Source organism: Spea bombifrons, chromosome 9, assembly GCF_027358695.1.
Source record: "Spea bombifrons isolate aSpeBom1 chromosome 9, aSpeBom1.2.pri, whole genome shotgun sequence".
Classification (NCBI taxonomy): Eukaryota; Metazoa; Chordata; class Amphibia; order Anura; family Pelobatidae; genus Spea; species Spea bombifrons.
In genome coordinates this window covers 31,400,406-31,422,450 of record NC_071095.1, presented here as the reverse complement: position 1 = coordinate 31,422,450, position 22,045 = coordinate 31,400,406, and the positions used below count along the sequence as shown (strand labels likewise).

At 40.6% G+C, this 22,045-nt stretch overlaps 2 protein-coding genes across 2 annotated transcripts; both read right to left on the bottom strand.

The window, feature by feature from the left end:
* Positions 1 to 5,999: 5,999 nt before the first annotated feature.
* LOC128504473 (GTP cyclohydrolase 1 feedback regulatory protein) lies at positions 6,000 to 9,377 on the bottom strand. Its single transcript, XM_053474523.1, has 3 exons — positions 9,214 to 9,377; positions 6,827 to 6,921; positions 6,000 to 6,247 (listed from the first exon to the last, which is right to left on the bottom strand). The coding sequence occupies exons 1-3, from the start codon at positions 9,247 to 9,249 to the stop codon at positions 6,124 to 6,126; spliced, it is 255 nt and encodes an 84-aa protein (XP_053330498.1). The 5' UTR covers positions 9,250 to 9,377; the 3' UTR covers positions 6,000 to 6,123.
* Positions 9,378 to 14,204: 4,827 nt separating this feature from the next.
* Positions 14,205 to 20,619, bottom strand: LOC128504474 (GTP cyclohydrolase 1 feedback regulatory protein-like). Its single transcript, XM_053474524.1, has 3 exons — positions 20,488 to 20,619; positions 15,812 to 15,906; positions 14,205 to 14,374 (listed from the first exon to the last, which is right to left on the bottom strand). The coding sequence occupies exons 1-3, from the start codon at positions 20,521 to 20,523 to the stop codon at positions 14,251 to 14,253; spliced, it is 255 nt and encodes an 84-aa protein (XP_053330499.1). The 5' UTR covers positions 20,524 to 20,619; the 3' UTR covers positions 14,205 to 14,250.
* Positions 20,620 to 22,045: the final 1,426 nt, after the last annotated feature.

The window sequence follows — 22,045 nt, the reverse complement described above, 5'->3', positions numbered from 1 at the left end:
TGCAGTAATTTGTATTTATGGAGTCCCTGTACCCCTGGTTGTGTAAGGTTTCCTGTTGTGAGCAATGATTTAGAGTGTTTATATCAATTGTGTGGGTAGCACCATGAAAGGGTGCATTTTGTGCTTTTCCATGGTGTAAGCTGTGGGTGGCAGTGCTCGCCTCAAAACATAATGTACCCACATTAGGAAACATACAGTATATAGTTTTCTGTAGTAGCTGCTACGTGGGTTTCACGTGGCTAGAATGTTCTGTCAATCTACCAAAGATCATACACAGACAAATCTGATACCTAGAATAGTTGATCATCTTGTCATTTTGCACGTAGCTTCCTTTATCTTGGAAAAATACATGAAGTTGCATAAACTTTCAGGACCATGTGTGTCTTCTTGAGGTGGAATCCATGATTCCATCTGCTGCCTAGAAACAAAGTCTTACCACATGTAACATTGCTCAGTGTACATACAGACTGATAATATACCAGCCTGCTTACCTGCAAATTCTGCTCACATTATACACTACAGTATGTGGTACTTTACGCTCTGCTTATGTAGATTGATAACATGCACTTTTAAGATGTTCAAAGATCCTCTCTGAATATATTTTTAAAGGTGCTTTTTTAGATGAATTGAGTGCAAAGAAAATTTTACCCCCCAGCTTTTTTTTTTTTTTTTTTTTTAACACACTGGCCATTAACACACATATACTGCCCTTACACAGGACTGCCCATAAACACACATACGCACATACACACATACAATGCCCTTACACTTAACTGCCCTTACACACTGCCTTTACATACACCTGCCCATTAACACGCACAAAGACATACATTGCCTTTATACAACCCTGCCTTTACACACACCAGCTTAGAAACATACAAATACCTACACTGCTCTTACACACAAGTGCCCATAAACGTACATATAAACATACACAGCCCTTACACAAGCTTGTCCATATACACATGTATACACACACACCATCCTAACACTCCCCTGCCTACACACACACACACACACACTGCCCATACACACACTAAGGTGACCACATTTTATTTCTGCCATTCCTGTTGCCGATGTATAGGGCTGCAACTAACGATTATTTTAATAATCGATTAGTTGGCCGATAATTTTTTCGATTAATCGGATAAAAAAATGCAATTTCTTTAAATTTAAAATAATGTAATAAAAAAACGTACAATTTACACTTTCATCTCTTTATTACAATGGCCTCTCTCTATTCACCTTCTTATTTTACTGACAAAATAATAAAAGCTACAAGAACCCAAACACGGTGTTTCTCAAACTAGGTTTTAATACAAAGTTATTAGTAAATATTAATTCATATGTTAACTATTTTTCATATTTAATAAAAACTAAACCTTGTTTATATTTTTATTTACCAAACTGCCCCCAGTTATGCACATCTGACCCCCAGCTTGCCACTCTGCCCCCATATATGCCTTATACCTCTTATATGCCAGATTCCACTGTGCCCCCTGATATGCCACTGTGCCCCCGATATGCCTTATACTCCTTATATGCCAGTGATATGCAACTGAGACCCCTGATATACCTTTTACCCCTAGATATGTTTTATGCCCCCCTGATATGCCTAATATCGATATGCCTTATACCCCCTATATGCCCTGAAATTCATAATACCCCCCCCATACACCACTATAACTCACCCATACACCACTCTGGCTCCTCCCCCTCCCCTCCCATATACCACTCTGGCCCCTCCCATACTCCACTCTGGCTCCTCCCCTTCCCATACTCCACTCTGCCGCCTCCCCCCTCCCATACACCACTTTGCCTCCTCCCCCCTCCCATACTCCACTCTGCCTCCTGTCAGCAACGGAGGTTCACAAGACACCAGGGAGCCGGGTTGAGAGGCAGAGTGGCGTATGGGAGGGGGAGGAGCCAGAGTGGTGTATGGGGGGGGGGTGTATGGCTCCCATACACCCCTCTGACTCCTCCCCCTCCCATACATCACTCTGCCTCTCTACCCGGCTCCGTTGCTGACAGGCACTTTCACTGCAGCTTCATAGAAGTCTCAGCGTAAGTGAAGGTGAGTAACGGAGGCTGTCTGTGCGATGCAGACCACCACCGGCTGACAGAGAGGATGATTCTCTGTCAGCCGGTGGGGGTCTGCGCGATGCACACAGACAGCCTCCGTTACTGCCCTTCACTTACGCTGAGGCTTCCATGAAGCTGCAGTGAAAGTGCCTGTCAGCAACGGAGGTTCACAAAATACCAGGGAGTTGGGAGAGAGGCAGAGCCGTGTATGGAAGGAGGGAGGAGTCAGAGGAGTGTATGGGAGGGGGGAGAGACCGGCCGACAGTGAGGGGAATCCCGGTCCCCTGCAGCGTTGCGGGGGATCTGGATTCTAGTGCTATAATCCGATATCTGTTTGAGGTCGGATTATATAAGGAGAGGAGTTTTTCAGAGTATTTGCTCTGAAAAAAACCTCTTTTTATAATTGATAAAAATCGATTCGACTAATCGATAATGAAAATTGTTGACAACGATTTTCATTATCGATTAGTTGTTTCAGCCCTACCGATGTATATTAACCCCTTCATGACAAAGCAATGCATTGTTTTTAATGGGTTTAAGGACAATATTAGCACCTGCTGACAATATATACTAGTGGTAGCCCCTGCTGACAATTTTATATTGAAACACCACACTCCCTAGCATGCAATAATTCCCTCCACTACCACACCATAAAAAATATTTGCCATTGAGAGTCCTCTCCCCTGTAATCATCCCCAGAATCCATTTGTCCACTTATTCACTAAGCCATGCCTCTCTGCATGTATAGATCAACTGGATAAGACATACAAACCCTATAATTGCAGGCATAGATAAACGTATGAAAACATAGCATAGCAGGTATAGATCAACACATGACCACACAAACCCAGCTTTGCATGTATAGATCAACTGAAATTCATACGTGAACTCTGCATTTAAGGTTTAGATCAAATAAACAGAATCAGATATACAAATCCTGTATTTGCAGGTATAAAATAATAATGCAAATGGCATTGCAAGTATTGATTAACAGAACACACAAACCTAGCATTGCAGGTATAGATCAACTGGAAATCACATGTAAACTCAGCACTGAGGGTATAGATCAAATAAACACAAGGAAACAGGTTTGCAGGTATTGATCAATTGAATAAGACATTGGAATTCACATAAAAACTTAGCATTAAATGTATAGATAAATCCCCTAGATTACATTTCATTCACACAATTTATTCTCTGTCATTCACACATTCTCACTCTTTTTCAGTATTCTTACTACCCCATTTCTCTCTAGCTACCTCGCCTTCATTTTCTCACTATGCCCCCCTTTTCTTCCTATCTACACCCTTCTCACTATCTATCTATATACACGTATACACAGCCCTTACAACCCTTTCTCATCTTCCATCATCCTGCATCATACATAATCTTCTTTCTTCCATGTTGTCATAAGAGCGTGAGGTCTGTCACTCCAGGCCTCTGCTTAAGTGCTCCCTCATCACAATGCGCCAGCTATTGATGCAGAGTGCTGGTGTGCCGCACTCTGCATCATTTGTCGGCGTGTAGTGATTAGGCAGCTTAGAGGAGGATTGTGAGCTCCCCAACCAGCTCTGCTCATCGGACACCTCATTGCTCGCAGCAATGTGCTTCACTACGGAGCCCCTAGAACGTTGGGCCCCTGGGAAACTGCCCAGAGTGCCCATGCATTTAGATGGTTTCCTTAATGTTAGGCTGGTTAGGGAGGTCCGTGATCTCCCCAACCGCTCCTCATACCTTCCAACATTTCAAAATGTGAAAGAGGGACACTTTCTTTTTTTTTTTTTTTTTTATCGCTCTCGCAGAACTCCCCAATACAAGCAATCGCACTTTACAATGTCATGCTGGCATCACCACTTAAAACACACTTCATTTTTGTCATCACAGTCATGCATATTAAAAATAACCAACACATTGAATTCTCATGAGGCTCAGCCTGACATACTACTTCCATGATGCTGGCTGAGCATCATGGCAAGTGCAGTTAACAGTACATTTTAGCTGTGAATTACAACTCCCATGATGCTCAGCCAGTCAGGTGTCAACTATGACTTGGCATTGTGGGAGTTTAAATTCACAACTAACACCCGTCACATCATCTGCTGTTAACTACAGTTCACATGAGGCTCAACCAGACATACTGCTTCCATGGTGCTGGCTGAGCATCATAGGAAGTGCAGTCAACAGTAAAGCTACAGATGCTAGCTGTGAATTACAATTCCTATGATTCTCAGCCATTTGTCCACATAATACTGAGTATCATTGGATTCACTGCCCTTACACACGCTTGTCCATACACACTGCCTTTACACACATCTGCTACCCTTAGACACACTTATACACATACACTGCCTTTACACATCCCTTACACACACACACACACACACACACACACACACACACACACACACACACACACACACACTGCTTTACACACACCTACCCATAAACATACAGCTTACAAACATTTATACTGCTCTTATACACACCTGTACATACATACATACATACATACATACACACTGCCATAACAACCCTTTCTCCCCATCTCTTACCTCCTTCTCCTTCTTCTTCCTCAATCCTTCTTCCTGTATCCTATGGTAGGAGCGTGAGGCCTGTCACTTCAGACCTCGCTTTACCGCTCACTCATCACTACGCGTCGGCTATTGCTGCAGAGCGCAGGGATGACGTCATATCCCCGCGCTCGGTATTATTTGCCGGCGCGTAGTGATGAGGGAGCAGTAAAGCAGTGACAGACCTCGCGCTCCCCAACGTTGAGCAGACTAGAGGGAGATCCGTGATCTCCCAACTAGTCCTGCGGGCTGCAGCTGCTGATCGGGCGGCTGTGTACCCCCCGCAGCTGCGCCCACCCTTCCTACGGTGTATTAAATCCAAAGCAATACAAGAAGAGAATTTGGTCTCTGGCTGGAGATGTTCTTCAAGGTCCACAGACTCTACCAGACTGTCAAATTGTATGACTAAACCGCTGTTGTGAAAAGAATAAATAGCAGTCTTTTCTGGAAGGGTGACGTAGTGGCAATGTATCCATCAGTCCAGATATATGCTGAGAGGTTTGAGGTACTTTCATTTTTTTTGTATGATGTAATGTCTGAGTTGGAGGTAGATGCAAAAAAATAAACAAACCAGCTCGTGGTGCCCCCAAGTAGTCACATTAAAGAGTCATTAGCCCATGGGTCACTTCACAAGCCTCTTTGAACTAGCCAACATGAAATCCACTGCACCACACAAGGTTATATTAAATTTAAAAAAAAATCCAAAACAAACCCCGGGAATGCTTTTTCTTAAATGGTTCCATGAAGATAAAACATGTAACAAGTGCAATATAGAGCACTATATGCATTTCAAAACTCCGTTACCACTATGCAAGCGACAAATCCAGCATTTCAGCTAAAACAATTGTACAGTAAGTAAGGTTTTTTTTTTTACTGATACTTTAGTAATACATCGTTATGCTGACATTGTTTTTTGCTTTTTTTTTAAAATTTATATTTATTAAATGCCACCCGTGGTTGTTGCTCTGTATGATTGTGTGTTAACAAAGGGTGGAAAATTGAATGTAACACGTGATCAAATCCAATTCTCTCAAGCTTCAGTAACATCTGGCTACCCATTGCACATGGTCTGCTTCCAGTTCATCCAGGTTATTGGATGCAGAGCCAGTATAATTCACCTATATGTGACAGGGTAAAAAGTGAGCATGCAATACCCCACACGAACGGCCAAGCTCCCACCAACTGCTATGGCATGAAGATCAACCGCAATCCGCCATATTCAGATACATGCTAGTGATAACATTGTCCGTAAAATCAAGTAACATCACACAATGACATATTTGAATGTGAGACGTCCATAAAACATTCTCACTAATATTAGCAATAGAAGACATTATCATATAGAGATCTGGTCTGATGAGATTTGCCTGCAGATGCACCTCTGTATTTTATTTTGATGATAGAGATATTTTATGGGTTAATTGCAGTCGTATAAGTAGCCATTGATCTGATCCTTGTGAGTCTGGTGTAGCTATTCCTTATGGAGACACCATACAAGAGTCTGTCCCACTCCTGTCATGCTTACAACACGGTATCCTAATGTTTCCAGCTTGTCCAAAGTCACACGTGGAGGCTCATTAACAAAATACTCAGCACTAGGATAACAAAGGGGAGAAGAAAGAAACAAAGAGTTAATGCTGATTATGTCTCCAGGTACATCTTTTGCTAGCTTGAAGTGCTGTCATGTCATATTCATATTTTTAGAGTGTAGTCCTAATTTTTTTTTAAATACACTTTATGAACATATTTAGCAGCCTTCCTGTGTTAATAAATGAAAGTTGAGCTGCCACTGAAAACAAAGTGAGTTAGGGTTAGGGACTGTCACAGAACAAAACATGAGAACGGTGTGACTTATTGGCATGTAAGGTTTATTACCGCGTATACATTAACCCCTTAGTGATGTACGGGCTCAAAATGCATTGTTTTCAATGGGTTTAAGGACCGCCCATTGTCCTTAAGGGGTTAACATTTATTTCTGAAAATCTGTTTATGATTGTTGTATTGTTCCTAGGCAATGTGATTCTTAACAGGGTTCTGTACTGTTCCTGTAAGGATATTAACATGTTAACAATATTAACATTGGGTATTTCTGAGCAGCCGTGATGTGTCTTCCTGAAATTGTTATGTTAGTACTTGTGTCCCTCCAGCATTGTATTTGGGCCAATGAAACTTACAAATTATTCCCCAACACCTTCCTTCTTGTGGCTCCTAGTTGTTCCATCAACTGTGGATCAGAGAATTCATCTCCCACCATTGTAGGTCCAATCTCCTGTGCAAAAGAAATCCATGTTTATGCTATACTGTCATTATGTTATATGATAGAAACAAACATAAAGGGACTGAATAAAAATGAACATTTCTTTAGCAATAGGCTTAAAGCTGTAACTCTCAGCTGTGTGTGTACCTCAAAATCCACCACAATTTCATGAATGTGCCCCTACTTGCCATAATAATAATGTAAAATGCTAAATAAAAACGTTGCATGTAACAAATGTGGCTTGTGCAGTATGTATACCTAATAGTGGGCTTTCATGACAGGTGGATATGAACACAAAAAAGCAAATTAATGACTAAAAAGACAGAGCATAACAAAGTGGCAAACATAACTTTTACAGACATACAATCTTGTAAACAAATAAATAGAAATCATGATAAACATCACGTTTGCTCTTTGCTAATGCTGTACAACGACTAAACATTTATGAGGCTTGTGGATCAACAGCATGAACAGTGTGTGTGTAAGAGTGAGTCAGTGAAAAGTAAACAAAATGCAAATAAAATGATTTTGATGGGAGTTATGCTGCACCACCATCTGTGTCTGGCTTGCTTTATGATGATAGGAGTCATGCTGTACCATGTCTATGTCTGGCTCGCTATATAATGACAGAAGTCATGCTGTACCACCATGTATCGGGACCACTATATAATCTTGGGATACAAGCTGTACCACAGTCTATGGCAATACACGTGTGAAAATAAGAAAGGAAGTACGGTAAGTGTCCACGAATGCCATTTTGGAAATGGTGTCACCCTAGGTGTATCTCTAAAGTGCTGAAAATAAGCTACAATAATTGTTGGGGGGTTTTATTTGTACAATTATATATTGAAACATATTGTCAAAAATCTAGGCCTGTTTCAATCATTACACTACATTTAGAAGGAACTTAAATGTAACCTCAACTTATTTGCTGGAAGGTGTGGATTGGAGCTTTCCCAGTCATAACAATGATTATGAAGTAAAACAAACACGGAAATTGAATTTCCGGCCGATATATGTAGCCAATGCGTGTCGAGTACTTGGAGTATGGCGCCTAATCAGTTTGAACAAACTGTGTAAAATGATAACCAATAGGAATGGGGGCTGATGGAGACATTTAAACAAAAAAAGCAAATAGATACATAGCCTGGTGGAGATACTGTGAGAGTTACACCCTCCATGGGAGTCATGGTGGTATTATATATAATAAAGAGAAGTGGAGGGCTGTGCAGTTGCAGACGTCTAACCCTTCATGACATCAGATAAATGCTTCCCTCCTTCGCGAGACAGGTCTCTTCTGTAAAACTTTCTCTGGGCTATGATGTCATATCCCAGGAGACGCATGTAGAAGGTATGTGCAGCCAGCTGCATTTGCACTGTAATGTCATTCTGTATATCACGGCTATAATTGTAAATCTCACCAAAAGAAGATTCAGCTGTAATTGTACAAAAGGTCTACGTGATATCCCTCACAGATTGGACTAGAAATGCCTTTTTTAACCAGCGTTATGATACACCAGCGTTATGATACACCAACGTTATGATACACCAGCGTTATGATACACCTGGTGATCAATAAATCCAAAATGTATCAGCAGCAGGTGTCATAAGGATCAAACCTGATCAAATCAAAGCCTTTACAAAAATGAAATGCCACTCACGTTTACACTAATTAGTTTCCATTCATTTTCTGTAGCGCCCTATAAATTGTATGAATGATGTCATCTGAAATACTGTTTATTTACAATTTTATAACATTCTTCACTAGAGACTAGGCTGTCTTGGTCACCTATACACTGCAGATCTGGAATTTGAGATGATGATGTGTGCTACAGATGAAACCTAAACGGGAGCCTCATCACAAGGCACATATAACGCGTGCAATAAAAGAAAACCATCTAGAATCTTAAATCTCAATCTATAATTCCAAAATATTAAACAAGTACACGTACTTTTGTTAAAAAAAAAAGACAAACTTCCAAATCAAAGCATATAAAAAGACTATTCACTACATTTGGTGACTTTGGTGATGAAAGTGTAAAAGACACTACATGTAACACACTGCCACTACACGAATATACTAATAACAGCTTCATATAAAAGCTAAATAATTGTGTTTTCTTGCATTAACGTTCTAGTGATCACCTTGAGATCCTACCCTTAGCTCAAGATATGTTGCTGAATTCTGCTGAACTTCCCACTAATGAATTACAGACAATGTATGTTTTAAAGCATGACAAAAACGACACAATGCATGCGCGTTATTGTTTTAAACACGATGATTATATTAACAAACGCACTCACCATGCGGATCTGGGTGCTGATGAGTAGATAAGGCATACTGACGGCTCCCTGCACACCTCTGGACACCGGTCCCCTTCCAGCTGTCAATCTACATGCCAGGCACCATCTACATTACTGACCTTCGGCATCAAATACACGCCCCCTGATTCTGGCCAATCCCCGGCGAACTAATCAATATCGTCAGGGGGGCGTATCCGGAAACGCTGTGCAGGAGATAAACAGTGTAGCAGGGGGAAGTCTGTACCGTCAACAGGAGTGAAGGGGGAAACCATTGCAAAACCTTGTTCATAATAATAAAAATAAGTAAATAATACAAATAAATGTTGTTTCCGGTTCCATGAAAGCTTTGCATCTATAAGAGGTTGTAACAATTTAATGTACAGACATCATCCGGTTTAGTGGTCAATAGCAGTTAGTTTTGTTGTGTAGATGACTGTTCTTTCATCCAATGTTTGCCTTCACGCCGGGTGACCCACAAACATAGCACGCAGCTTTCTTTTAACCATTTAAGTGCCATGCTCAGCCAGCACAAAGGGGCAGCGATGCCATTTTCAGGAATCAGTGCAGCCTTATGTGCAATAAATTCTAGTCCAAGGAAGCAAGAAAGGAACGCACACCCAGCATATATTTAAATATTGGGGTTTCTGTCACACATTATGGTCGTATATTGCTTAACTCATCGCTATGTCAACGTACCCCAATTTCAGCGAGTCCTGGGTGATTTTGGTTACCAAGGAGCTGAATCAGGGGGACTGTGCTGCCCTTTAACCCACTGAGACTGTCCTTTAATCCCTCTGTGGCACCATTAATGAGGCACCTGTGTGGCACGTGGGGCACTGAACACTAAGGTTTGGTCAGAACCTGCAAATATGCAGAAAAATACCAAAAAGGGAAGGACATCCTAAAAAGCAGATAAATTCAGATTCTGGGTTGCTGCTGGAATGAGCACCATGTGCATACAAGAAAGCAACAGAGCATATGCCCAGTGGTTGGCTAAAACATGGCCATGAAGTGTGATGGAATCCCCGGTATCTATGCCTCAGATGCTTTTAAGTAGCATTTGAATCTAAATCTGTATACTTTTTAGGGTGCGCTTACCTTCCTGTATATTTAATGAATTCTAGGCTAGCCGCTGCGGCAATGAGAAAACTGCCTAATACACCAGAGCATGGAAGGGAGGGCGACAAAGTGGCTCTTATATATTATCCATGGTAGATAAACTTTTGATGTAAGTTGTAAGCAATAAATAAGTCCTGTGGACTCTTGTTGGACTATGAAAAACTTCTAATGTAATTCGAGGAACATTCTGCACCGTTCCACAATTTTGAATAATTCCTGCACATTATAACTTTTAGGTTTGTGAACTAGGGTTTTTTTTTGTTTTTTTCTTCCTTTCATTTTAATTTTTTGAAAACTGGTCACTACAGGAAGTTGTACATGACAGGACTGACCACTTAAGTTTGGTTTTGGTAACACTTGGGTATATTGCTTTATTAAGTATCTTACCCTGGAGTGCAGAACTTGCATGTGTAACTTTGCAAACCATGGGGGTAAGCAACGTGTCTGTGACAAGTGTGTTGGAAGACATTTGTGTACCTGGTTTGTTACTATACTAATTGTCATGTTTGTCAAAAAGTGTTACACTTTTGGAGTGCCCTTAGGAAGGGCTTAGTTGTCTAGTGGGGCAATCATACGCTCCATGCAAGCAGGCAGGCAGGTAGGTAGACAGGCAGACAGATTGTAGAGAGAACAGTAATCCAATAATTCTTCAACCACAACCCGGTGCTATTTTCAGTCTTTACCTTCTCAGCACCTAAACAACAAGTTAATATAAAAATGTGTTCTTTGTGTGTTTTCTTTACAATTTTTGTAAATTAAAGCTGAGACTGAAAAAGCTGGTATTACCACTAGATGGCGATCTCCAACAATATCAATGTTCCAAAGCCTGACAGCACTAGACATTTCATTTCGCTTTTTAGATATTTGTAAAATGTCATGAATGTAGAAAACAAAGCCGCCTTTATTGCACCTTTTTATTGATAATCATTACAAAGTGTCTAAAAAAAAAATCTAGACACTTTTTTTTTTACATTAGAAAAGTTTTGGGAATTATGAGATGCTGGTTATACTGCCTGCCCTCATAAAATAACCTACTGTGTATGTTCAGTTCCATCTGAAATGGAAATGCAGAAGGATGATGTCATAAGTGGTGTCATGAGTGCTCTGGAAATACGTTTTCACATTTCACATTGGAAAATAACTAAGAAAGTTATTACTAAGAAACTTTTAGAGGGTAATCTCCCACTGCAAATATTAAAAAAAAGCTTCATTTACGTAAGCAAATTGCTACACCATGATTTTTTTAAGTTTTAAAATGTTTCTCTTATTTTCACTATACAGAACAAATTGACACCTTTACCAGTTTTTCGTTCAGCTTCCTTCCACCTAAAATCAATTCCTTTATGTTTGGAGATATTATGTAGAAAAAAGAAGGGACTGTTTACATACGTAGGAACATCCAGCCTCCGGCTACTCAAAAATATTGACCATGGAGCGCCAACCCTTCCCTCCCCATGTAATTCACAGAGACCTAGACATGCAGTTCCAGACGCTGGACAGGTGTTTCCCCCCCCCCCCATATAGCTCTGCTGCAGGCAAGTAGCAGGGCTAGGATCCAGATCCCCCGCACTGTTGCAGGGATCCTTGGCCCCTTCTCTCTTGCAGCAAGCGAACGCATGTGCGATGACAACCTCCGCTAGTGCCAGGCACTTCCGGCGGGGCTTCTATGACAGAGCGCAGGCGTTCATTGGCTGCCCCCACTAGACACCAGGGAGTCGGGAGCATGGGGGGGGGGCAAGTCTGTGGGGGCATGTGGCAAATCTAAGGTGGGTATATGGAATCTCTAGGGGGGTACGTGGTAAATCTGGGGGGCAGGTTGGCAAATAAAAGGAAATAAAAACAGGAAATGCATTTTTTTTTTAAAATATGAAAAAATTGTTTACATTTAAGTAATATTTACAGTTAATATTTACTTAGTAACTTTTTTAGGTATTAAAACCTAGTTTGAGAAATATTGTGTTAGGGTTCTTGTACCCTTAACATGTAGCTTTTATTAATATGTTATAGTAAAATAAGAAGGCGATTAGAGAAATGCCATTGTGACATGGCACTGCATTGTGTGCACAGAGTACAATGACAGATGTTAATGTTAAATTTTAGTTTTTTATTCTGCTGTTTGTTTTCAACACCCAGTTAATCGATTCTGAAAATAATTGTTAGTTGCAGCCCTACTGATATCCCCCAATTAGTGTCAGGTCGCCACTGAAGCCTCTTCCCGGCTTCTCCTCTCCATCATTTCATCTCCGGCGAGATGTCCTCACGCAGCACTGTTTGGGGGAGAAAGTCCAGGCAGCAGATCTTCCGCATTTTTGTGGATGTGAGGAGAAACTCATGAAGTGAAGTCCCCAAGATGATAGGCTCTGTATGAGGAGTCCTGACATGGAGTTATTAATATAACATTATTTAGCTGGTAATACATATGCCTTATTTAAATATTTTATTTAATACATAGAACCTTCTTGAAAATACAGTTTTGATTAAAATTAATTTTTGTATCAAGACAAATAGATTGTCATGAGGGACAAGTAGATTATTTTTTTTAAAATGTCCACATGTGCCAAAATATGGTGGCATGGATTTCAAGCCTATACTTTGAAAACCCTTAGGCACAAGTGAAGGTCAATGGTTACCTGTCATTATGAATGAAACACCCCAAATTGTCAATTTGTATAATGTAACGGATAATGAACACCCATTTTCTGTAGAAAACACATGATGAAGCATCAAGATGACAGTTCTTACATAAAAACTGACAAAGAGCAGAAAACATTTTAATGATATATTAGTGGAAAAAATGTATATTGTTTACAGAATTATTATATGCAAAGTTACACACATGGAAAAAACCCAATAGTATTGTATAGACCACCTTACAATATACCGCCTGTGAATTAAAGCAATGTGGTTTTGAGGTTATAAAGAAATGAACCCTGTCTAACTTTGCACATTCAGTAAAGCCATGCAGTAGAGTTACAGCTAGCAGAATGAGCTTGCACTAAATAAGTTCATACAATAGTAATATTAATTCATGCACATTTATTGGACTAAAGGGGGGCATCTGGCAGTGAGAAGTATTACTCCAATAAAATGTAACAATAGTGAATCGACTGCTGGATAGAGAGAGAGAGAGAGAGAGAGAGATCTTTCACTATAGGCACATAAGCTAGCCTACCATATATTCATATACATACATGAATATATGCTACACTTATTTTCCTTACATGACACTCTTCTTCTGCTTTCCTACTCTATGAAGCCCTCCATTGGCTCCGTATTACTTTAAGAATTACATTTAAAATCCCTGTACTAACATATAAAAACCTCCATAATACTACCCCATACATTTCTGCTCCACTATTCGATCTTTACATTCTAAGCTAAGGCTTTCCTCCTCACTTATCCTTTTCCCATCTAAAATAATGCACTCTTGCGGTCCCATACCTTTGGAACTCACTTCCACTCTCCCCCTTTTATCTACCATAATAGAACCCCCACATTACCTCTCAACTTCCTTCTTACTTCATGATTTTCCCATAAGCTTGCAAGCAGGCTCCTCTTTACCTAACGTATCGTTTTGTCGTGGTCTGTCTATTCTAGTCTTGTCATTCCCCTTGAATATATGTATTATAAGATATGCTGTGTACATTGTTGGTGTTATAAAAATAATATTGGCAATAACACTGTCTTAAAGACCAAGGATCACGCACAACTAAACATTTCAATGTAAACAACAATGATGCTAGCAATTGGCGACATTATCCAGATACAGAAATATAGAAATACGTTCATATGATATTCGATTGCATGTGTATCGATGTATTTCATTTTCTTGGCAGCGATGTTTTGACGGTTATTTGCAATGACACAATAGTTGCAATACGATTAGCCACAGATCTGATTTGCGTCACTCTGATGCATTTATTCCTTATGAAGACACCATACGAGAGTCTGTCCCACGCCTGTCATGCTCACAACACGGTATCCTATTTTTTCCAGTCTGTCCAAAGCCACACGTGGAGGTTCCTTAACAAAATATTCTGTACTGCCGTAACAAACAACAAAAGTTAATCTCGATTATGTATGCTTCCAGGGACATCTTTGTCTATTCTACCGTGCTGTCATGCCAAATTCATGTTTTGAGGAAAAATACAGAACTTAAATTAGTGTTTAACCCCTTAAGGTCCAGGCTGTTTTTGTACCCCTCGTGACCAAGGCTGTTTTTGCATGATTTGCCTGGGTTAATGCATTTACCACGGCCTCTAATGCATTCTACCACAACTAACAAATAGCTAAATAAAACTTTAGGTGAACAACCACACATGACATATTACACAATTTAGTCAACAAAAATAAAGCCAAAATGGAGAAGCCATGTGTGAAATAAGATTGTCATTATGTCCTGTATATGTAAAACCATATAATTCAAGTAGAGTACACATGTATGTATACACACATACATAAATACACACACAGGTTGCAGCCAGGCATATTCAATATCCAACTGGTGGCCTTACATTGCAGCCACGTAGGGTTGCCACTAGGGATGCACCGAAATGAAAATTCTGGACCGAAACCGAAAATTCAGGATTCGCTTGTCCGGAACCGAAAAAAATGACCACCCCACGTTTAAAAAAAATAAATAAAAAATTAACCACACTTACATTAAAAGTAAGTAACGCACCAAAATTGGACAAAAAATGCAATAACAATATTAATATATAATTGTTAACAGCAATCACACTCCTATCATGCCCAGGCATACTCAGATTCAAGCATGTACTGGCTGACCTTGCATGATAGTAGTGTGATTGCTGTTAACAATTATATATATATATTAATATATTTTAATATTGTTATTAATCAGGCATACTTGCTCATACACCCTCCCACACCCCCTTACCTGAACTACAGATCTCTCACTTGCAGACTTCTGCAGGGGCCCTGCACGATCAACGTGCAGGTAAGCTGCCTGGCCCTCGGGGAGGATTATTTTATTTTGTCGATAATGCCCTTTTCGGCCGATATATTTTGGCCACCACTATATTGGTGCATCCCTAGTTCCTACCTATAAAAACACTGCATTCTTAACCTTAGGGCAAGATTATTCTGTACAAGAGTATAATGTGCGGCCACGCATATAGCCAGCGACTGCTGTCATGTCATTTAGTGCCTGCAGGCTTTAAAGTGCCAGGGCCGATTAATCATCCCCAGTCTGGCGCTGTTCATAACTAACGTTTTCCAATTCCCTTATTAATTTTGAGGCCTTCAAGTTTCATAATGTCTTTATTTAGGAACAAGTACAAATGCACTGCATATTCAAAGTGTAGTCTTACCATTCATACATACTTACTCAACACTCCTTAATATGTATGACAACATTTTACTGGCTGGTGATCCTGAAATTGTTATGTTAGTACTTGTGACTCTGCAGTATTGTATTGGAATATCCCTAACCACAACACATTACAAAAAAACTTACAAATTATTTCCTGGCAATATCCTTCTTGTGGCTCCCAGTTGTTGCATCAACTGTGGATCAGAAAATTCATCCCCCACCATTGTAGGTCCAATCTCCTGTGCAAAACAAATCCATGTTTAAACTACAGTAGGTCATTAGATAGAGACATTCAAATACATAAAGTGAGTGAATAGAAATAAAAATATTTTACATTGCTGTAATAGGCTAAAATATGGTGTTCATATGGAAACATTCTATATTAAAATGGACAGTGCTAGAAGTATAGTTTTCTTCAATAATCTATGAAAAAAAAATGTCTGTAGGGCTCAGAAGAGAATTTCCAAGCGAAATGATTAATAGCATGATGAAGGCATACTGTTGTCAAGATTAATTGTTTAAGAGTTAATATACAGTATTATTAAAGTATATTATTATCTTTTATTTACCGTATTTGCCCGATTATAAGACGAGGTTTTTTCCAGAGCAAATGCTCTGAAAAATACCACTCGTCTTAAAATCGGGGTCGTCTTAGAATCAGACCTCAAATAGGTCTGACTATGAGACTAAGATCCAGATCCCCCGCAGCGATGCAGGGGACCTGGATCTTCCTCCTGTGTTATGCCCCCCCAACTTACCGGTGCTTCTGAGTCCCTGGTGCTTAGTCCAGGCAGCGCGTAGAGCTCTAAGCGATTCACATAGACAACTTCCGCTCAAGCGGAGTAGAGCTCTACACGCTGGCCGGACTAAGCACCAGGGACTCAGAAGCACCGGTAAGTTTGGAGGAGGGAGAGGGAGGGAGTGTTAAATGGGGGGGCATAAGGCATTTCTGGAGGCAGAGTGCTCAGAGTGCTCTGTGAAATGCCTTTTAACCCCCTTAATGCCACTCTGCCTCCACAAATGCCTTTTTAACCCTCTATACGCCACTCTGCCTCCTGAAATGCCTTATACCTCCCTAAATGCCACTCTGCACCATAATATTACTTTTGCGTAATGTGTGTGTGTGATAGCATGGATGTGTAAGTGTGTGGGGGGAATAGCATGGCATAGGGAGCCTGTAATCTCACTTCTACCATGCCCAGATTCCCAGGTTCCAGCATGTACTGGCTGTTAGCAATCACTCTCCTTTCATGCTAAGTCAGCTAGTACATGCTGGAATCTGGGTATAAAAAAAACCAAAAAGATTGATCCAGCACTTGAAAAAAACTTCCAGCTTTATTTAATTTACTAAATGATTAAAAAGCATAATTCACACCTAAGTGCATAGGAAACCCCAAATCTGACGCGTTTCAAGCGGCACCCCGCCTTGGCATGATAGGATTGCTATTGCTGTTATTTACATTTTTGTCCAATTTTGGTGTGTAGTGATAGGTGTTATGCTGTACCGTCAATGTTTGCCTCAGTATATAATGATAGCAGCTATCCTGTATCTCGTCGATGTTTGCTTCAGTATATAATGATAACAGTTATGCTGTACCACCATCAATGTCTGTGCCAGTATATTATGATAGAATCTATGCAGTTTTAAAATGTGTGTATGTGGGTGGGGGTGCCACATACAGGATCCGCCCCAGGTGCCAAATACTTTAGGTATGCCCCTGCTTCTACAGTACTCCCCCGTCCCAGCTTGGTTTGCGGAAGTGCGTAGGGAAGCCTGTTTCACACAGCTGATACCGGGGAGAAGCAGATGACGAAAGAAAACAGAAGAAGGAAGACAAAAGACAGAAGAAAAAGAAGAGGCAAGAGAAAAAGCGGAGCTGCAGGAAAGGAGACAGGGATGTGGAAGCGGTCGGCAAAGAAGGTAGGGAGACAATCATTGTTGCTGTTATGTCCCAGGACACAGTACCAGGACAAGCTCCCAAATCCAGGGACTGCCCAGTAAAAACGAGACAGTAGGCAACTATGCCCCTCCCAAGATCAGGCTCTGGAATCATTACTGCCAGCAGCATGCAGATTGTGCTTCCCTATGTCAAAATGCGACCACTAATGAACATTCCTGGGAACTTCTGGGCTCCGGCTACCCAGAGGCTTCCCTTGCGGAACGCAGCCAGGACTGCACACTGACGTCGGTGAGCAGCCTCACTGACGTTGGTGGGAGTTCCCGCTGACGGCATCGGGAAACACCCCCGTTTTAAGGAAAAATGGGCAGAGAGCAGGGCGTGTCAAGACCCCGGCTCCCACGACCCGGAGGATTCGGGTCTTGACCCGGAGAACCGGAGAAGCAGCGCTCACCTGGCAATCTCCGGGTCAAACCCGGAGAGTTCCCAAGTATGCTAATGAAATGGTAGGTACAACATCACTGCAATAATCATGTGATTGGTTCTGGGAGGACACAGCTGTGCATGGATTTAGGAATTGTCAAAGTACACACGTTTCAAAGTGATCCAGAAGGATGTAATAACCAAATCCAACGGGCCAACAACTTGGAAATCATCATAGGGAGGACATAACAAACGAACATGTGCACCACACATTACATTCCTCTACTGCATTCAGTAATGTAATAAGGGTAATGCACATGTGGATATTCATATTTTGTACCAATATGAAATATGACCCCTTATACTGTGTCTCCTTCCTGATATATTGTGAACTATCACCTACATTTGCTTCATCTTTAATGTATCACAACATTTATATGATAAAAGTACGAAGGGGAGATTTTTGGAAATGTTTTACATTTTAATAAATGTCACTATTTTATGTGGAATTAATGAAAGGCTTGCCTTAGACTAGGTACATATGAATAGCTGGACTTGTATATACTTGATATGTTTCCAAGATAACATTTTAACTTATTGAGAGACAAAAAACCCCATTGCTATTCATTTAAAATGAAACGCAACTCATTGGACATAAATGACACCCTACTAACTGGTCTCCCTCTCTCCCACCTTTCACAACTCCAATCCCTCCTGAACTTTGCTGCCAACTGGTCTTCACCTGTGCCCCACTGTGCCAGTCACTCCATCTGCTATCTATACCGTCCAGAATAAAATTAGAACTCCTGACCATGAACTGCAGGTTCCTCAACAACTTTACACTCTACTATATCTCTACTCTCATTTCTATATACTCTCATAATCGCTATACTGTCCAGAACAAATTTCAAACTCCTGACCATGACCTGCATATCAAGTATTTATGCGTATATACGAGTATAAACATATCAAGTATATATGCGTATATACAAGTCCAGCTATTCATATGTTCCTAGTCTAAGGCAAGCCTTTCATTAATTCCACATAAAATAGTGACATTTATTAAAATGTAAAAAACTCTACTATATCTCTACTCTCATTTCCATAAACTCTCGTAATTGCCCTCTTCATTCCTCCCATGACTTGCATCTCCTTTCTACCGTTATCACCTCTTCCCACTTGTGTATTCAGGATTTCACCTACACCTACGTTTTAAAAGCTCACTAAAAACCCACCTATTGAGAGAAGCATCCAACCTTCCCTCCTAATACCCTTAACCAGCATTCTAAAGAAGCCATCTGCTATGTCCACCTGCCAGACCAAAAGAGCTACCTACATCGCACTCACTACAAGCAGTCATCTTCTGCTTCACTTCTTCCTCAACCACTTTAGATAGTCTATTCGAAGAGCAGGGCCCGCTTCTCTTTCTGTACCAGTATGTTCAACATGTATTAATGTTATCTACAGTGCTATACAGATCTAATATAATTTTAAAGAGCAGTTGTTCCTATAAATTATCTGTTTCTTAAATTATTTTGTCAAATATTATATTTTTTTTAGTTGATGTCAAATTGGACTTTTTTTCATTTGCATTGCAGATGAGCTCCCTAAATGTTTTCAGTGAGGTGGCCCTCAAAACCCAGGGCACTCCATGTCTATAGGAGACAATACCCCTTTTACAGTACTAGCTGTGTAGATAAACTACACACATCTTTGATATCCATCATTGTGCAAATACAGTAGAACACATGCGGGAACAATGAATCTCATCCACAACATGGAATCTCAGTCTTTCAAAAACAATAAAACAATAATAATGATAATAATAATTCAATAATTCCAAAACGATAACCAGTACAGGTACTTTGCTTGATAGTCTACAGACTCAATTTTCCCTGGGCTAATATGGCAATATTTATTTTTTACAAAACAGCACAAAATATCAAAATATTTAGCAATTTTGCCATAGGTTCTGTGTACAAACAGAACAAACAAAATATAAATCTGCTACTACTTATAACAATAAAGAACATGTGTTCTTTGCTAATATTTATGTGATCCCATTCCCACTGTCTCAAAACAAATTACTGACGTAAATTATAAAGATGAGAGCTCATGAACACACAGATGTCTCTTTGAAATCTGTTCCTTACTTGATAGATCGACAGATCGGTAGATAGACAGAGCTTGTATTGTTAATAATGTATGCCTATTATACGGATCACCAAAACGATAGAACGTATAATAAACTATATACAGGTGAAGTAAACAGCATATTAAACAATATAACAGACGTGCACACAAATCATTCAAACATAATGTATCCTTTGCGCGACCCTCACACATAAAATCCCGGCTGGGGATATCCCACACCCTCCCCTGAACGCCTATAGATTACATATGACGTCTAATATCTAATGTTTTAAATGTAAACATGGGAAGCACATTCTTCGTTGCATCGATAGGAGAACGCGTAACACACAGAGATCCTGCACTCACCATGCGGGTCTGGGTGCTGATGAGTAGATAAGGCATACTGACGGCTCCCTGCACACCTCTGGACGCCGGTCCCCTTCCAGCTGTCAATCTACCTGCCAGGCAACATCTAGCGTGTTACCCTTCGCATCAAAGACACGCCCCTAATACTGGCCAATCCCTGGCACTGACCAATGTTCTCAAGGGGCGTACCCGGAAGTGCTTTGTAGGCAACAAACCCACGTTACTGAAGAAGTTGAGTTCCAATGGAAAGTTAGAAACCAGCGTAAAAAAAGCGAATAAAAAAGCATAACCGGGTCTAGAAAAGCTAAAACTCTGTCAGAGGCTTTGACATTTCGCGCTCCTACTGCTTTCTATGGAACCAACGTTTGTCTTAACCATGTGATGATTAATAGATAGATGATAGACACACATTGCATCATTTTATTTAAAAGGTTTTTTTCTGACACCAGTGAAGAATAAACGTTGTCTCTGTAAAAAAAATTCTAATGTTGGTCTTCCTCCCAGGACCCTTAAACACACCTGCCCACGCACACTGCCTTCAGAGACACCTGCCCATAAACATAAACATACACTGCCCTGACACATGACTGCCCGTACACACACATATACACATACTCTGCCCTTACATACAACTGCCCCCACACGCTGCCTTTAAACACACCTGCCCATAAACAAACATATACACATAAACTGCCCTGTCACATGACTGCCCATACACACAGACATATGCACATACACACACCAACTTAGAAATACCTACACTGCTCTTACACACACCTGCCAATTCACACACACCTCTTTCTTCCCATCTCTTATCCTCCATCCTGTTGTGGGAATGCAAGGTCTGTCATTTCAGATCTCCGCTTTAGTGCTCCCTCATCACTATGCGCCGGCTAATGATGCAGAGCGCGGGGATGATGTCATATCCTGGCACTCAGCATCATTTGCTGGCGTGTAGTGATTTGGGAGCACGGATGCCATGCTCCCTAATGCTGGGCCGGATAGAGGGGGATTGTGATCTTCCCAACCAGCCCTGCAGGCTGCTGATCAGCCTGGCAAAGTGGGACAAAGTCCCAAAATCGGGACTGCTCAAATCAGGATAGCTGGGGGGCCATGGTAGTATAATATAGTAGGTTGAAAAAAGACTTCAGTCCATCAAGCTCAACCTTTCACACAGTTGAAACCAAAAGAAGGCAAAAACCCTACTTGGGGCAATTATGCCACAGCAGTGAAAAAAAATTCTTGATTCCATAGTGGCAGATTACTTCCTGGATTATATATATATATATATATATATATATATATATAATTTCAATAGCAATTGCATAATTTAATTATAAATATGCAGTCATCAATGGCAATAAATAAGCCATGAAACATCATGGATCTTCCTGATCGGATGTTGCTGTTGTAGCAACACCCCTTGAGCTATGGAAGCAGTGCCATATTGAATGACTGTATGTCTTTGAAGTATGATGGTGCCCTGTCGCTGAAAAGTGCATTTAAGGTTCCAGCAATCATTGATCGCTTCCTAATCGCTCTTTCCGATGGCAGGTTA